This window comes from Amphiura filiformis, chromosome 17 (assembly GCF_039555335.1).
Source record: "Amphiura filiformis chromosome 17, Afil_fr2py, whole genome shotgun sequence".
NCBI classification, from domain to species: domain Eukaryota; kingdom Metazoa; phylum Echinodermata; class Ophiuroidea; order Amphilepidida; family Amphiuridae; genus Amphiura; species Amphiura filiformis.
In genome coordinates, this window is record NC_092644.1 from 56901421 (window position 1) to 56918214 (window position 16794).

Consider the following 16794-nt stretch of genomic DNA (forward strand, 5'->3'; position numbering starts at 1 on the left):
GTTTTAGCTTATATTATTATTTATTAAGATAGGCCTACTTGCTTTTGATATTTTAAGCATTTCAAAATTTCAAAATAATCCCATTCAATTACACGGTTGACAACGGAAATGTACTGAATCTAGAGTATTTGTGGTGCTCACCACCTGGGGTGAAGCAAGAGTTATGTTATGTTATGGTGAAATACCTGCACATCACAAAGTGTCATATTACGCTTGGGCAAAGTTTTCATATCATAAAATAATTCAATTCAATTACATTGAAAAATGTTGCTTTGAGTCATTATAATTCAACACATTGTTCAAGTTATTCTAATTCTGAAAACAGTTAAGTCACATTAAACAATTGAAAGATTTTGTTTCAAAAGCTCACCACTTACTTGTTCATAAACAGCAAATAATTTTTATCATATAGTGAAGTGTGAACTAAAATATGTATTTTCAATTTAATAAACATCCTCATATTGAATCGTCTTTAGTGTGAGCTCCACAAGTTTTTCTCAGTAAAACTACTCAAGTCAAGTGTCACACTTGTAAATTTATTTGCCTTAAGCAAATATTTAATAACCATGCGATCCCCATGTGACAATTATGTGATACTCATATCCAACAAAGGATTAGAACCACAACTGGCTATGCCGACCTTTGGCTAGAAGCAGTAAGTCCACTATTTAGCATATAAATTGAAGATCTGTGCCAGAAGTGATTATGTCAATATTTCAAAAGATAATTATTTTTGCTGGAAAGATCACCTGCATACTGATTTGGAAATTGAATTCAGATTGATTTACATTTTCAAATCATATTCACTTTGGACACTGCCAATTTAAGTGTTAAGTGCTCATGATAATGCCAACATTTCATTTCCCAACTTACCATTAATATACTCTCCCATGCCATCCACCTTATTGGTAAAACTGCCCTGCCTTCAATGCGGTAATAGTTACTGGAATACAGGTTGCGACTCATGCCAAAGTCGGCTATTCTGATGGTGTAGGCTTTGCCTACTAGACAGTTCCTTGTGGCAAGATCACGGTGTACAAAGTTCATGTTAGCGAGGTATTTCATTCCCGATGCAATTTGCGTTGCCATGTAAATCAGTGAGCCCATACTGAAACACAATGTGGGTAAATAAATTGGGTTAATGTAGATCCACTGGAATGTATGTGACATAATCAGGGGTGTATTTCACTAAATTTTTAACTCTTCGTAACTCAAGAAACCGTTCGCAAGTTACGAATACTTTTTACTAGACGTAACTTTACAAATGGTCCCTGTAGTAAATCCCTATTGCTTGTACAAAAGATACCGATGGTAAGTCATTTTAGTGAAATGGATTTTACGAAGCGTCATAAGTTACAATTGATTTTGAGACTTCTGAAGCTTCGCAAAGTTTAGTGAAAAGGACCCCAGGGTAGATTAGCAATGTCACTAAAATTAATCCTGAGATATGAGCAAAAGGAATGTTGAAATTCTGTTGTATTTGCAACATAATATTTATGTTCATATCATAACTCCAAATCCGATGTATTGTTCAGAATATTGTAGCCTATTAAATAGACAAAGATTTTAAATGAAAAATTTAAATTGCACAGTATGATCTTTTGATTAATCAGTCCATAAAAAGCAAAAGATTTTGAAAAGTAGAGGCACAAAAGTATCTTGTCACCACTTGGTAAGCAATTTTAGTTGTAGCTTTTGATTGCAAAATAATTGACATTTGGTTTTTGGCATCAACATTTACAAAAGAACTCTTAATAAAATGCCAAATCACAGCAACGTGCAAGGAATCCTCTCACTTTTCCATGGGTGCATGTTAAGTGATTCCCGATTCTCTCCTGCCTCTTATCCTGTGTCAAGTATTTCAGTACAAGCTATGTCTAATTTGCATTATTAATGCTCTGCGTGCTAGCTATTATAGCCATATGCTTCCACTGAAACAATACTAGGCTTGTTTGTACTCATTTTAATGCATTTTTCTTGCTGATTCCAAATATGGTCATGAAAATGTACAATTCTGAAAATTTTGAATTAGTAATGTTGAAGTTGTATTCAACTGTTTGTTGATTCTCAACAAGCCTCATTTCCGCGTGTTAGGTCACACTCACCTGACCACCCTAATATTTGATGCTCCATGTCCCTTAGGTGCATTCCAATCTGGTTGACTCTCAAATAAGAACTGATTAAGATCTCCATTCTCCATGTACTCTACTATCATACACAGTGGTTCATCCTCTGTACAAGCTGCCAGCAGCCGCACTATGTTGGGGTCTCGTAACTGAGACATTACCTTCATCTCTTTCATGAAATCAGTTCTGTAGAGGAAGAAAATGGAAAGGAGGAGAAAAAACTATTATATATCATGATCAACAAAACTGTCAATATGACACCTTTGTATACTCATTGTTTGAAAATATTTGGAATTTGATCCTCTTTGCCACCTGTTTACCAAAAAGAAAACCTAATCTATATAAATAAAAGGAAGTCGCTAAATCTTGTGCGCGAATAGACTCAGAGATGATTTCACTTTCAGCTCTGATTTATTGGTACATTGATCGGGTACATATTGCCATTAAACCATCTGAGGTTCATTTTGCAAAAATTGATGGTAACTAAGAGAATAACATAAAAAACTGTCGTGTTGCTATGCAAAATCGCATGCAGTGGCATTGTGGGTAATAAGGACAGTGTGAACCGCGTAATAATATTTCCATTAAAAAACCATACGCAGAGCAACATTGGCCTGTTTTCTGCCAACTGCGAGGTGGCCAAGAAATGATTCAGGCTATTTAGATGGACAACATCGCATACTTTAAGAATGATCTTACGAGCTTTTAAGCCCCTCACGAGAGCTACGCACCTCATTTTCCGCCACTGCACCGAAGTTGGCAGCCAAGAGATTAAGGCTACGTCGCGTGAATTTTATTATTTAAGGCCTATAATGAATCGTCGTTTAGTTTTACAGCCACATTCATACGGGAGATTGAGGAATATACGGGGAACGCATTGCACTTTATTTGGTTGAAAACGGTCAAGACCAAGAATTGGCCTCAAAATCAGTGAAAATATGGTTAAAACCGGGGTTTTTCCCGGGATTTTTGTTGTCAAAACTCAGTGGTAGCGCGTGCCGTAACTAACTGGCAGCAGGGGTTGGCGTTAGTAATGTCGCGTCGGCGTTGAGCAATGTGACGCGCGACGTCGGGTGCATAATAATTATGCACAGACCAACTTTCCGTGCCAGAGAAATAGAAAAGAAAAGAAAGGAAGACAAAACTGAAAAGGTAGGCCTATGGATGGGTCGGGTTGTGGATTATATGCATGGTACTGGATTCGGTTAAGAGATTACCCGCCAAGATGATAAAAATCGTGAGGATACGAGAGGAAAGAAGGAAGCTAAAAATGAAAGAATAAATAAATAAATAAATAAATAAATAAAAAAAACTAAGATAATGAGAACAGAATTAAATAGATAAAATTCAAACGGGAAATCACAAGCTAAGCAGGAAATATGAAAAATGGGAACAAAATGTAGAAAAAGCCAAAACTAAAAGGAGAAATGTAAGAAATGGTAGATTTATAAAATAATGCATAGGAACGGGGCTCAATAAATGAATAACATGGAAACGGAAATCACGAGCTAAGCAGCATGGGAACAAAATAGACCTATGCAAAAGAAACTGAAGAGAAAGAAAGGAGCTAAATGAATAGAAAAAAAGAAGAAAAAAAAAGGTAGGCCTCTACGGGTAGGCCTATTATACAGGTTATGATTACAGTAACTAAATGAAACGGGAGCAAACTAAAGAGGAAAGAAAGAAACTAATCAGGAAAATTAAGGGAAAAAAGAAGTTAAAATTAGAAACTAATCACGAAAAATAAGAAAAATAAATAACAACTGAAGGAAACGGAAATCACAAGCTAAGCAGCTGATAAAAATGAAGCTATAAAGGGAAACGATAAGAAAGGATAGATTTAGAAAATAATGGGAATGGGGTTAGGCCTAGATAGATAAATAACATGGAAACGGAAAATCACAAGCTAAATAGCATTTTGTTTTAATGGAAACACACTAGGCCCGTGCAGAATAAACTGAAAAGAAAATGGAAATGCAAGAAGGGACAGGTTTAGAAAAATAAAATTTACCTTTCAATGATTCTACCTTTTCAGTAATTCCTCCTGTTTTAGTGATCGCTCCCATTTACTCATCTAGCGGGGACCCGCGCGAAGCGCGGGTATCCCGCTAGTAAAAATAATTTTAATAATAGTGTATAACATATAAGTGCAGTCATGGTGCAGTTCAATTCTAATATTGGTAATTTCACAACTATTTCGATTATTTCAACTTGATATGTGGGAGTCTGTGAGTTTCTGAGAATCTACATTTGTAGCTTTCTCAACATTCTCTCTGGAGAATGGAGAAATGTCTCAAAAGCTAGGTAATCATTATACTGGAAATATAATATTTGATTTGAAATATTTGTGGCAAGTTCAAAAATAGCATTTAAAATAATTGTAAAAAAACCACCCCAAAACAAAACAAAAGCAGAACACACACAAATATAATGCTTTAATACGACATATTGTACCAAATTGTGTAATGTTCCATATGAATGGTCATATAGTACAGCGTTTGAACATATGAAGAAACAATATCATATTTCTCTCATGCTTAGATCATATTTCTCATAAACTTCATGATAACAATTTTCATATAAATTGGTTTTAGTTGAATATAATTTTAATATTGTCATTCTTTTGTGGAAGAAATTCAAGACATTTTACGTCATAGCTGAAATCACATTTTATTATTATAGGTTATTAATAATACAAGACAAGAGTAAGATGATGAGTCCTAATACGTCACTAAGCCTCCGAGTCAATATGTAATTTATTGCTGTCTGTGTCAAATCTGAGCTAATCATGTGCACATTAATATTGTATCTGTACATCAGTTGCTGTTATTTTTTATTCTTTCCCTTTGAAAAACAGCTTCAGATAGGCTGTGAACCTGGAAAATTTAAACATGTTTAAATCTGCATTTAGCATCCTCTGGCGATATTATTTTCCCTACACAATAAAATACACCTGCTGCTAACAAGGAAGACCCCCTATTTTGAGTGTATGCCTTATACTACAGAAAACTGTACCTCCAATTCACACATTGCATATGTGTGCATGGGCACCCCCACCAGCACATGAGGCCCTGTACTTAACTATCCAAACACGGACACATTTTTTCTGATCCGTTTTAAACAAATTATACACAATATTTTTGGATTTAAAAATATCAACTGGGGACTGAGTTTTATATCAACAATAGGGGACACACTCTCATGCATTATTAAGCTGTTCGCAGTTAATTGCACATCTAAGCTAAATGGGGACAGTCCCTGGTTGCATGACATCCAAGGTTGGAATGTAAAGTTTCATAACAACGTTCATATTTGACAGCAAACACATACACACCCCACACCAACAAAATTATGTGCAGTTCACAACCAGAAGCAAAATGTGAAACATCAGAATCTCCTCTACAACAAATATTTAAAGAAAAAATAATGAAACACTGGATAAATAATGTTTTCACCAAATGTTTTGGAAAAAGTCCTTAGTAGTATTTAGTTATCTAAAGTAACAATGCACAACATGATGGTATTCATTGCAAAAGTATAATATTTTTAGAGTATAATTACAAATGGGGTTCTTATTCATCATACAAATAAATAATGACTGCAACTCATCATTGACTGATGAAGCCATATTTCCTATATATCATATAACATGACAAAATGTTGGTAATATTTTCTTTCTGACATTAATTGTACCATCAATCCAGTATATCTTTAGCATGACAGATGGTAAAACGTCTTAGATATGGTTATCTGATAGCAGATGATGAGGCTGCATGATAGTAGCCTAATGTATAGTCATAATCATTATGAAGAAAACTGATCTGTGATTGACCTTGAGACTAAATGATTATCAGTATTATAAGTATTATACGATACATGTTGTGGATTGAACCAGCAACTTTAAGCCATTATGTACCCTGATTAAGTAGATTTAAAATGAGTTTGGTTGATTTATTTACAACCTATTTTTTGTTGTTGCATATTCCTAATGTTTACACAATCCCAACTTACACCTATTCAGCTAAATTGGATGTTTGTAAGACAACAGAGCAATAACGGAGTTATGGAGTGATGGAGTACAAAATGGAGGGAGGGAGGTAGGGATGGAGAGAGGGGAAAGAGAGAAAATGTAGGTAAACAGTTTTAAATAGGCATGGGTCCAAGTCTTGTATCATATGCTTTCCCTCATACATGGTGAAACAATTTGAATTCAACATCAAGTACTGCAAGGGACTGCACTTCTTTTGTGTATATATAAGAAGTATCACCATTCTGAAATTAAATCAACGACTTTTAGCTGTAATACCCACAACCTGATACAGAAAACTAATAAGATACAGCTGTGAACGGTTAATGTTCCTGTTTACGGATGCTTCTTGTATATTTAGTATGCTTTTGCATTTTGTATTCAATCTGTTAAGTGTTTATGTGGCTGCAGTGTAGCTTTCTAGCTTGTTTACATAATTTGAAAGTGTTGTAATAGGTTACTTTACTAGCCAAGCATGATATATACTAAAAGGTATCATATCAGCCTCTAAGAATTATTTTGATTGGTTACAAAGAGGGCTATATCATATATTGAGCCAATCAGAGATATGGTAAGAGTAGCCAGTAGGATATTAAGCTTTGGAGGAAGAAATCTAAAAGCTCTATTGTGATTGGTTACTCATATGATATAATCCTGAAATTAACCAATCAGATGCACTGAAAGAAAGGCAGTAATACCCATAGGGTTCAAATAATATAGAGACAATGGGTACACTAAATCAGGGTTTTCAAACATGGCATGAAATCTGTAATGAACCAAGTACAAACATGCCTTGTTTTCGGGGTGTGGTTCTTGAAACTTATCCATTTCTGACTTCAATGTCAAGTATTAAGAAGTCCACACAGTTAGGATGACAGATTTTTGTTGAATAGGATGAGACAGCAATTATTTCCAACCTCAAATAATCTTAAAACCTATTTGTGAATTCATATCCTGAGTTCTAACCTAAATAAAGGAAACAATTATGACATTTTGGTCTTAATATATTGACATTTTGGTTTAAATCCATAAAAATCACTCAATTGATGCTAAAATTAATATTGATTTGTTCAGCAAAATAAAACTATACTTTAAATGCAGTATTAATAATAACAAGTTTGTCTGTGTATCTAACATAATAGGTTAGATATACAGAAAACCTTGTTATCATTTCATCATAAAATTTTCATTAGTCAAGTTGAATTATACATAATATGCATGTACATACATTCAATAACCTTTGAATGAGTTGGGTACACAAGCTCATACTCCAAAACTTGCAGTCCAATTTTGAGCAATCCTATTAAATGCATGTTATTGAACTGTGTCATAAAAATGAGCTCATTTGGTTCATAGGAAATGGTACCATCCAATAATGGTACAATCCAAACATTAGCCCAGTTGTGGTAAATTAGGCTGTCTCTGTCACAAGAGGACAAGTGGGAAGAAGTACATTAATATTCATTCTCAAGTATTGAAATTGAAATGTCATTATGAACCAACATAAGTGTGCTTGAGAGGTTTAAATTATCATTGCTTATTGTTCTAGGTTAATAATGAATGATATTAGTATTTTTGTATTTTCTGAAGCCAACCATATCATGAACACAGAGAGAAACACAACCATGAATAAGGACATGAATATATTCATTGTAATTCACCTGCAGTAGGCAACCGAGGACATAAAATTGTGACATTTCAGTACAGAAACCGTGGACTTTTATACATAAATTTGAAAATAAATCGCTGCACAAGGACCGGACAATAGAACGATAATGTATGGCAGACCTACAGGCTCAATTCTTTCGGTGTGTAAGGCCCTCTGGGGTAGGCCTTGTTACTGTGGACAAAACCATGGTGCTTGTGTATCCATGTTTTATGAGCTTCAATTCATACAAAAGTCCACGATTGCGGTGAAAAAAACAGGCCCTACACCCAGGTACACAAATTTTATTAACAAGCACCCTCAGCTACTACAATTACCAACCCAGTAAGAGTAAGACAAAAAATATAACAACCTTAATTTTGGGTAGCTGAATTAAGCAAGTAGCATTATTATTTGAATATAAAAGTTTAAGTTTGAAGCAAATAATAATCTGTTCTCATCAACTGGGAATACAATGAGACCTGGATCTATAATAGGCTACCATTGGGAATGTGAATAGTCAACAGGTGACTCTGAAACAAACAAACAAACTTTATAATTAAAGCATTAGTAATAATGCGGAACACACCAAAAACAAATTAACCCATATACAGTCAGGCAATACAAATTCTGAAATTGAATCATTATACTAGTTTACCTGGCCTACTTATGCCCTAACCTCATTTTCTTTTGAAAGCTGAATGCATTAGTGTCAGCTACATCAGTCTTACAGTGTAACAAGCTTGTTTTATATTTTCAAGTTAAAATATTTAAGTAGGAATCACACCATACACAAAGCTGCCATTTGGTTAGTACATTCAAATCTTCAAATTTTAAGCATCAATGTGAATAAAATAACATGAAGCAGCTTTTTTGCAAAAACGTGTAAGACATCAATGTCGCCAATACTCTATTTACAAGCGTCAATACCTCAGGCCAATTTCATTGAAGATGTTTTTACTAATAACAAATTTCAGCGCAACTGCTACAGATATTCATAAGATATTCAGTTCCCAATATAATACTAAATCTAGTTTTAGAAATCGTACAAAATCTTACAAAGGAAACCATTGCGCATGCATACATTACACGTGTTGAGCATGATGCAATCAGCCTAAGTCATATCCAGGGAATCGCTGGCTGGGCCAGCCAAACCCCCATAGCAACAAGTCGGTGATCTTGTGCGTGGCACCGGAGGGGTCTTAGGTTCAAATCCCTGGGGTGCCAAGTCAAAAATTTGTTCATCTTCTCTCCTTTTTCATTCCTCCTTTCCGTTACGATAGCCAAAAACCATGTTTAACGTTAGGGTTAAAATAATCACATTTCAACTAATACAAATATTCATAAGATCTTTTATTTTGTTTACTTTTTAAGTAGCTTTAAATATTTACATAAATAATCAAACTTTATACAGTTTTCTCTGACTGCTAACTAAGCACACATCAGGGTGGCATAGGATATAGTTAAAAATATGCAAGGGATTAATTCCATATTATTCATTACTTTATTCCAAATTATCTTGATCTTGTTTATATCATAAACATTATACAGTACTTGACATTCAATTTTTACCCCAAAATGACAGAATTACTAAAAAGCCATCAATTATACTTTTATCTCAGAGTATAGTGCTAAGGTGATTAAATTAAAATGTTGAAATTGTTGAAAAGTTTTCTCAAGTGAACTGAATTCACATATTTCCATATTGCTTGACAAAACCTATGTGAAGGAAATATTGTAGAGAGTAATAATTCACTTGGTTTTGTCAAGCAAAATGAAAATATGTATATTCAATCAACAAACCAACCTACATACCTTTTGCTATGGGAAGTAACTTCTAGAAGAAATGAAAAAGCAGAGGACATGAACAAAGTCACTTGGAATCCCCCGGATTCGAACCTTAGACCCCTCACTTGCCAACTGCACGATAACCGACCAGTAGCCTCTGGGGTTTCGCTGGCCCGGCCAGCAATTCCATGTGCATATAGGACTTAGGGTGACATGACATCATGTGGGATGCATGTATGCACAGTGGAGATCCTCTTGGTAATTTGTGGCTATTTACTGGTGTTATGGTTAATATACATGTAGCATTTTCTTTTAGCTTCTCATAGCTATATACCTACTCATATATTGCCTCCCACCATGCTTCTATTAATGCTACAACAACATTAAGAGTACCAAACAATAAAATCATACAACCAAATCCAGGGGCGGATCCAAGAATTTTCAATAGGGGGCGCTATATGCCAACCAAATTTTTGTGGGCGCCACACAAAGTCAGGCGCCACTCTGCAAAAAGTATTTACAAGCATATATGCCTATAAATGAAAGTTTTTTTGACAAATGAGATGAAAAGCAGACATCCTCCACAAAAACATTATTTGGAGTTTGAGCAACTATTTTACTGATACAGGCAGCTGTACAAACATGTATTACTGTAAAACCAATCTATTGTAATGTTTTTGTGGAAGGTGTGTACCTTTTGTCTCTTTCGTCAAAAAGCACTCATTTAGAGGCACAAATGATGGAATTCTACAGTAATATTGCAAAATGCTCTTATTTGGTGGATGTCCCCTTAAAGTGAAATTTCTGTGTAAAATGTCAACTGCTATGACAATCACAAGTGGTTGAACTGGGTCTTGATAATAGCGAGAGTGTCAAGCAAGCCATGTCAACAATAAATAGACTCAGTGGGCATAGTGCATATTGACTCAAAGAAATTATTGCATGACCAAACTGAATCAACATACTGTTTGATTTGACATAACAAATATTGAATGGCAAATGTGTCTTTTTAACTTGAATTCAGATATTCAAATTAAATTTTCAAATAATATTCAAAATTGTGAAGCAAAATTGTATTGCAATAACATGTTTCCAAGATTGTATTTTTTCATTTTCAGGATAATTGTGTGTGAGTGGGGGTGTGCATGTATTGGTTTTACTACACATCCTAGGACTTAAATTAGAAGACACACCAGTTGTCTGAGGACCTTACACAAAGAACCTACAAAGTTGCATGAAAATATGGCCATTGCTGGAAGTCTTACATCTCTGCCTAGGTATATATCTAGGTACCAGTATCAGATGCTCCTAAGACATTGCCTTTTGACACCACATCACCTTTTCATGTATGCTCTGAAAGACATTGACACAAAGATGCGAGTGTGGGGTGTTTGTGTAAAATTAGAGCCATGCCTACAAAAACACCAAAGTCAAATAACTTGAGTAGAACAATTTGAGTCATAAAATGTACCCTATCATCTTTATTTATCCTCTCCAATTTAGTCCTATCACCTTTCTGTTTGCATTTCCATCAAAATTCTTCTGATGATTCTGAAAATAACCCAGAATGCAGGTCTACTGACAACTGTGATGCCACATTATACATGCCAAGAATTCCAGTGATCATTCCAAATGCAATTAGCACTCTCAATTACAACCATTCCAACATTAATGTGCTGCTATTTATACCCATATTTTTCAAATGGAATTTCTGGCAGCCATATTTACACCTTAACCCAAACAATATTTCCCAGTTCCGTCTCCAAGCCTTCCACATATGGCCACATCAACCCAATCAAACCAGTGACCCCCAAAAGAGATATAAATGCTGATTTCCCAGTCAGATGGAGCCATAGGCTCTCACATTAAAAAGCTACTGACAGTGAAGCACACAGCGCTAAATTGGCATCCTATGGCGAGACCATGGGACAGCCTCAAACTTGCAGGATTCTCATGTTCACATTCATAACAAAGAGATTTGGGTCATTCTGAGAGAGTACGTGTCAAACCTGCACAATATTACAGACTTATATGGCTTCTTTCAAGCTGGGCTAATCCAGTATATAACAAATAGATTTGAATACAGACCTACCTGTCACATACTTCTTTACAATGAGTGAAATAAGACCTAGAAATCATAAAGGATTTTGAGCCCAGGCGATTCTCTTGAAAAAAAAAAAAAAGGTGCAGATTTAGAATTATCCTCAAAATTGATATAAGCCTTTCAACTGATTTTAAATCAAGAGGCATATGGGATAACATGTTGAACATGGCAACGTAACTCAATTCTCAAAGCCTATGTCCACAAAAATATTTTTTGGGGTGAGAGGGGGATTAGTGAGATGATGAAACAAATTTACAGCACAAATAAGATGTGGGGACCACAATCCTTGGATCACACTCTTCAAAACACTATATTCATGCCAGTGGGGTGTGATGGAGTGCTGCACCCCTATAAATCCAAAAGGTCTGCTTTGTCTGTAAATAATAGCATATTTAGGCTAAAAATGTCTAAAATTTTGATAAATATACCCCAAATCATGAACTTTCTATGATATTTGTTAAAAAACAAGGATCCAAAAAGCACCCTGTGAATGCTACACAGCATTTAACTTCCTACCAAATATGGCATATATGTAAAAGTTCAGAAATTTCTGTAAACATTATGACCTTGAAGACACCCACATGCAGACTCATCCTACATTGTAACATTCTATACCAGCCCCCACCAGGAGCCTCATGCTCTAAATGATGTAATTGCTTTGTCAAGTTCAACTTGCGACCACACTAATATGATCATGTTGTGTTTCCTTATAACATACCACAGACAATAGCAATGTATCTGTTTTCATAAAGATGATTTCAACAGTGCAATGTTAATGTTACAACAGAGGAAACTAACCAGTATCATAGTGCTGTAATACTAGTAAGTAGGCCTATAAGCTTAACAGTGGCTCATGCGTCATGTTAGGTTAATTTGACTTTTGATGGAATGGATGGTAATTATAGTCATATCAGTTTTCAAATTCATGTAATATAAGGAATTAAAAGTGCATAGATTACCTACGTGATTTTGAGGCGCACGGCTTCAGTTATGCAAGACATTGTTTACTTGTGTCACTATAGGTTTCATAGAACGTAAAGCTAAGACTAATTTCAGCAGTGACTTCATGAAAATAATCAATTCACTGGAATGAAGATGTCACTTTACTTGTGGATATTTCTAGGCTAACACTCACTGTTGTTCCATATCCAAAAGCTTACCTCAGAACCTTACCTATTACCCTAAACCTTAACCATATGGCAAAACCCAAACCTTAATCACTACAACTTTATCAACACTAGTGACTTTTAAGTTCTTTAAAACTGGCTATTGACGTATTGACAGGAAACTATATTTTAATCAGAATGGCTACTTCAAGAGCTTCAAACCTTGCAGTTTTAGCTGAACCCTCTCCTCCACCTCCAAAGACACACCCTTATATCAAATATATTAGGTACCCTAGGGTCAAATCACATACTCTGTGTCTAAACTTTATGGTAAGGACCCTTCTGCATCCCTTACTTGATTTCAATAGGCACAATAACACATTTATATCACTGAATTGAGTATCTAATCTGTATTGCAATCAGGTTTTCAAGTTATTTACTTTTCAAACAAGTTAACATCTTTAAAGTGGTGATATTATGCATCATCAAACTAAAATAACCTTGTACTGAATTATTGAATTTCATTAGTTTTGTTGTCTTTTGATTGCAAAAAATATGCAAGTACCTGATAATAACAAAGCATTTAGGACCTTCTTCCGGTAAACGGTCAGAATAAAGTAAACCTCAAGAACTGAAGGATGTACTTCTAAGAGGAATGAAGATTAAGTTCAAGTATAAATCCTGTGGGTTGTTTTTAAAGTTTTTTAGATTTTCACAGTGTAAACATCTGCCATAACTGAAACTTAAAATTATTACGGTCTTGATCAAGTTTTCACATGGATGTTTTTGTTGGTTTTGCGCCGTTTCTATGTATAAATTAATTTGAAGTACTAGTCTTGCCCTGGAGATAATTGTTAAGTGATTGTTATTATTACTTAATTGAAGTGCAAAAACCTGTGAAATGAAATGGCTAAGAATCAACCCAGAGAACAATCTGGGACAAAATATTTTGATCACTTATAACCCATGCTTTGTCATTGGCCCCACTGAATCACTGGGCTATTCCGGTTGAAATACACACCTATGGAGGATATAACCTTAATCTTCCACACAGGTAGTGTGAATTTCAAATGGGGTTTCCTGAATGGGTGACTCCATTTGAAATCTACACTTCCTGAGATCAAGCTTGCGTTTCCACAGGGGTGTATAGATTTCAACTGGACTAGCCCAGTTTTTCTTCTTCTGCGTGGTATGCAAGTCAGAGGTTCAAATCCTAGGGATTCAAACCTCAGACCCCACGCATGCCACGCAGAAGATCACTGACCTATAGTCACAGAGTTACGCTGGCCTGGCCAGTGATTCCCTGTGTATATAAGACTATTCATAGCGAGCTTTAGTGAGTTTCAGTCAGGTTAGTGTTAAGCCACAGATAATGCTCCATCCTAACAAACCATAAGGCAACTTTATGGCAATACAGCTTCCATTTCATATGTCCTAGAAGATTAATTGAATATTCACCATATGCAACTCTTCTTTTGCCCTTAATAAAGATAGATACTCATATCCATCTTGCTTTCAGCACAAGGACCGCCGGGTTAGAAAATGTCACCATCACTTGCTGCAAAACCAATAACATTAATGGCTTTGATATTTCAATACCCTCAAGATCTTTTCCGAGGGAGGCAATTTCTGAAGTTGCATGTAAGAGAGTCATATCTGCTATAGCTGCTCACAGACACTAAAGGTATGTTCAGACCAAAGATATTTTTCCCCACCTCCTGGATAATACCTACATCAATGCTGTACAATCTTGTACAAGAACCACAAAAAGAATCACATCATCCATCCAACAAGTTAGAGGAAACTTTAATGCTTTGAGTGCTAGCCATATACTTCAACATAAAAAGTCCAAGTTTTGAGATATTTTGTCAAAATATCAAGAGCTATTTCAAGAACTACTGAACCAATACTAGGCTTGTTTGTACTCATTTTAATGCATATTTCATGTTGATTTCACATATAGTCATGCAAATGTACAATTAATCTTAATTATTTTAAACTTGTCGTCTGCAGTTGACAACCGCGTGGGGAGTTCAGTCATTATTTGATTAATACAAGTAACACCCCACAGCCATTACTGATACAAACATATTACACTTACATCTGCTGTGCTGACTTTGGATATCAATTCAACATGTTATCAAAACAAGTCGTACAAACACAAATAGCACAGAGAATGTGGAATAAATAATTTCCCTGCACATGGCTGACACAATTTTAACACAAATCGGCAAATACTTCCATGATGCCCCAGGTAGCCCGACAAATCTCTGACCCAATAATAAACTTGATTGCATTATGAAAAAAATACTTGTGTGTCAGTTTTGGCAGAAACTTTTCCTTTTTTACATATTATCCCCCTCCACATACCTTGCATTTTTAGTGGCATCTTTTCTCAGCATTTTCACAGCTACTAATCGTTTCTCTCCTTTATTTTTCTTCTGGAATGGGAAGCCATTGCCTATGTAATCCTGTATGTCTTCTGCCTCACACATGTGAACCTATGGGAAAAAGAACCAACAATGAGAGAACATCATATTCACATAAAAAGATCTGGAAATGATTGGTAGAATGCACAGAAGATATCTTACACTTCCCATAATGCATTTCTCCCATTTTCTGTACTGATTTGATATCAAGTGCAACATGGGTCAATAGTGACGAAATTTACTTCAATAAACAGAGCATATCCAGATCTTGCAAAATCTGTTTATTTTTTTACTATTGATCCATGTTTAGCAAGTCAATTCTCTAAAAGAAAACAAACAGAATCTGTATAAAGTAATGGGAGTGTCATTAAAATGAGGTGATGTATCATGTTGCAAAGGATTCTGGGAAGGGTAAGATATCTTCTTAGAGTAGAATGTACGCTCGTACATAATAATTCATACTTTGTGACAAAATCCTAGAATTCTGTGATTGGTCAAAATGTTTCATCTGCAAACAACAATGATATTAATGTTGCTTGGTTATTTTTGTACACCTTATCAATGCAATATACATACACAAAAGCACAATTAAAGTTTTCTGCTTAAACACTTCTTTTTGAGACAGTTATACTTTGCAACTTCATCGCAAAACAAGGTTTTACAAGCATGATACATATCGAGGGTTGACAAACAGAAGGCCTTAGAAAAATGAGTAAAATAATATTTTGCATTGAGATGTGACCCAAGTATTATTGTGCTATAGATGCAATAGGAAGTTGAATTGAGTTAAGGCTTTATGATTTTAAGAATCTGTGGTATTATAGATTATTTTGGTACCAAAATCTTAAAATAGCCAAAAAGTGAGTTAAGGCCTTCTGTTTGTCAACCCTCGATATTTGTTATTACTGCATGTGTCATTCTAATACATGCCTTCATTTGCTGCTTGTATGCTTTACATTACACCGGCATTCCAAACCTTTCCACAGCTATGCATTATGGAGACGAGAAAAGCTTGGAAACTATAAATGCATTTTTTGCGCATATATTTGCATCGGAAAGCCTTATTTTGGTTACAACAAGACAGTGGATCTGTGCAAAGGGTCTATTGATACAAAATATTTCAGGGACTGCAACAGTTGCACATATATCACATGTGATATGACCTGATCCAAGCAGACCAAATGAGGCGATTGTGAAAGTTGAGTTATTATCATCATCAATTTGCCCAGTAACTAAGCATACTATTACTGAAATCCTTGCATCCCTAGAACACTTAGTTGCAAAGTTATTAGACTCAATATTGCCAAGTTTCTTACTTACTTTACAGCTCTTTGTTCCCTATTTTTGCTTGAAATTTGAATTTCATATTGCAACCTTTAGCCAGGTTGGATCAAGTCCCATCACATATGTTCATGCAGCTGCCTCTTCACATTTAACATTGTCACATGAAGTCAAACAAATCATTGCCAGTGTTTATAGTATGCAAGGTATGGCAATAAAGTCAACTCACATTTAATATATGCTACTGTCATGTAACAGTTGGGGAATTCAAATTTAAAACATAAATGA

The 16794-nt window shown here is 35.1% G+C and overlaps 1 protein-coding gene across 1 annotated transcript in view; it reads right to left on the reverse strand.

The window, feature by feature from the left end:
• The window catches only part of LOC140138021 (discoidin domain-containing receptor 2-like), a 177137-nt gene that overhangs the window by 11741 nt on the left and 148602 nt on the right, over positions 1 to 16794 (reverse strand). Inside the window, 3 exon segments of the mRNA XM_072159859.1 lie at positions 874 to 1108; positions 2106 to 2312; positions 15167 to 15297. Coding sequence (XP_072015960.1) covers positions 874 to 1108; positions 2106 to 2312; positions 15167 to 15297 — 573 coding nt within the window.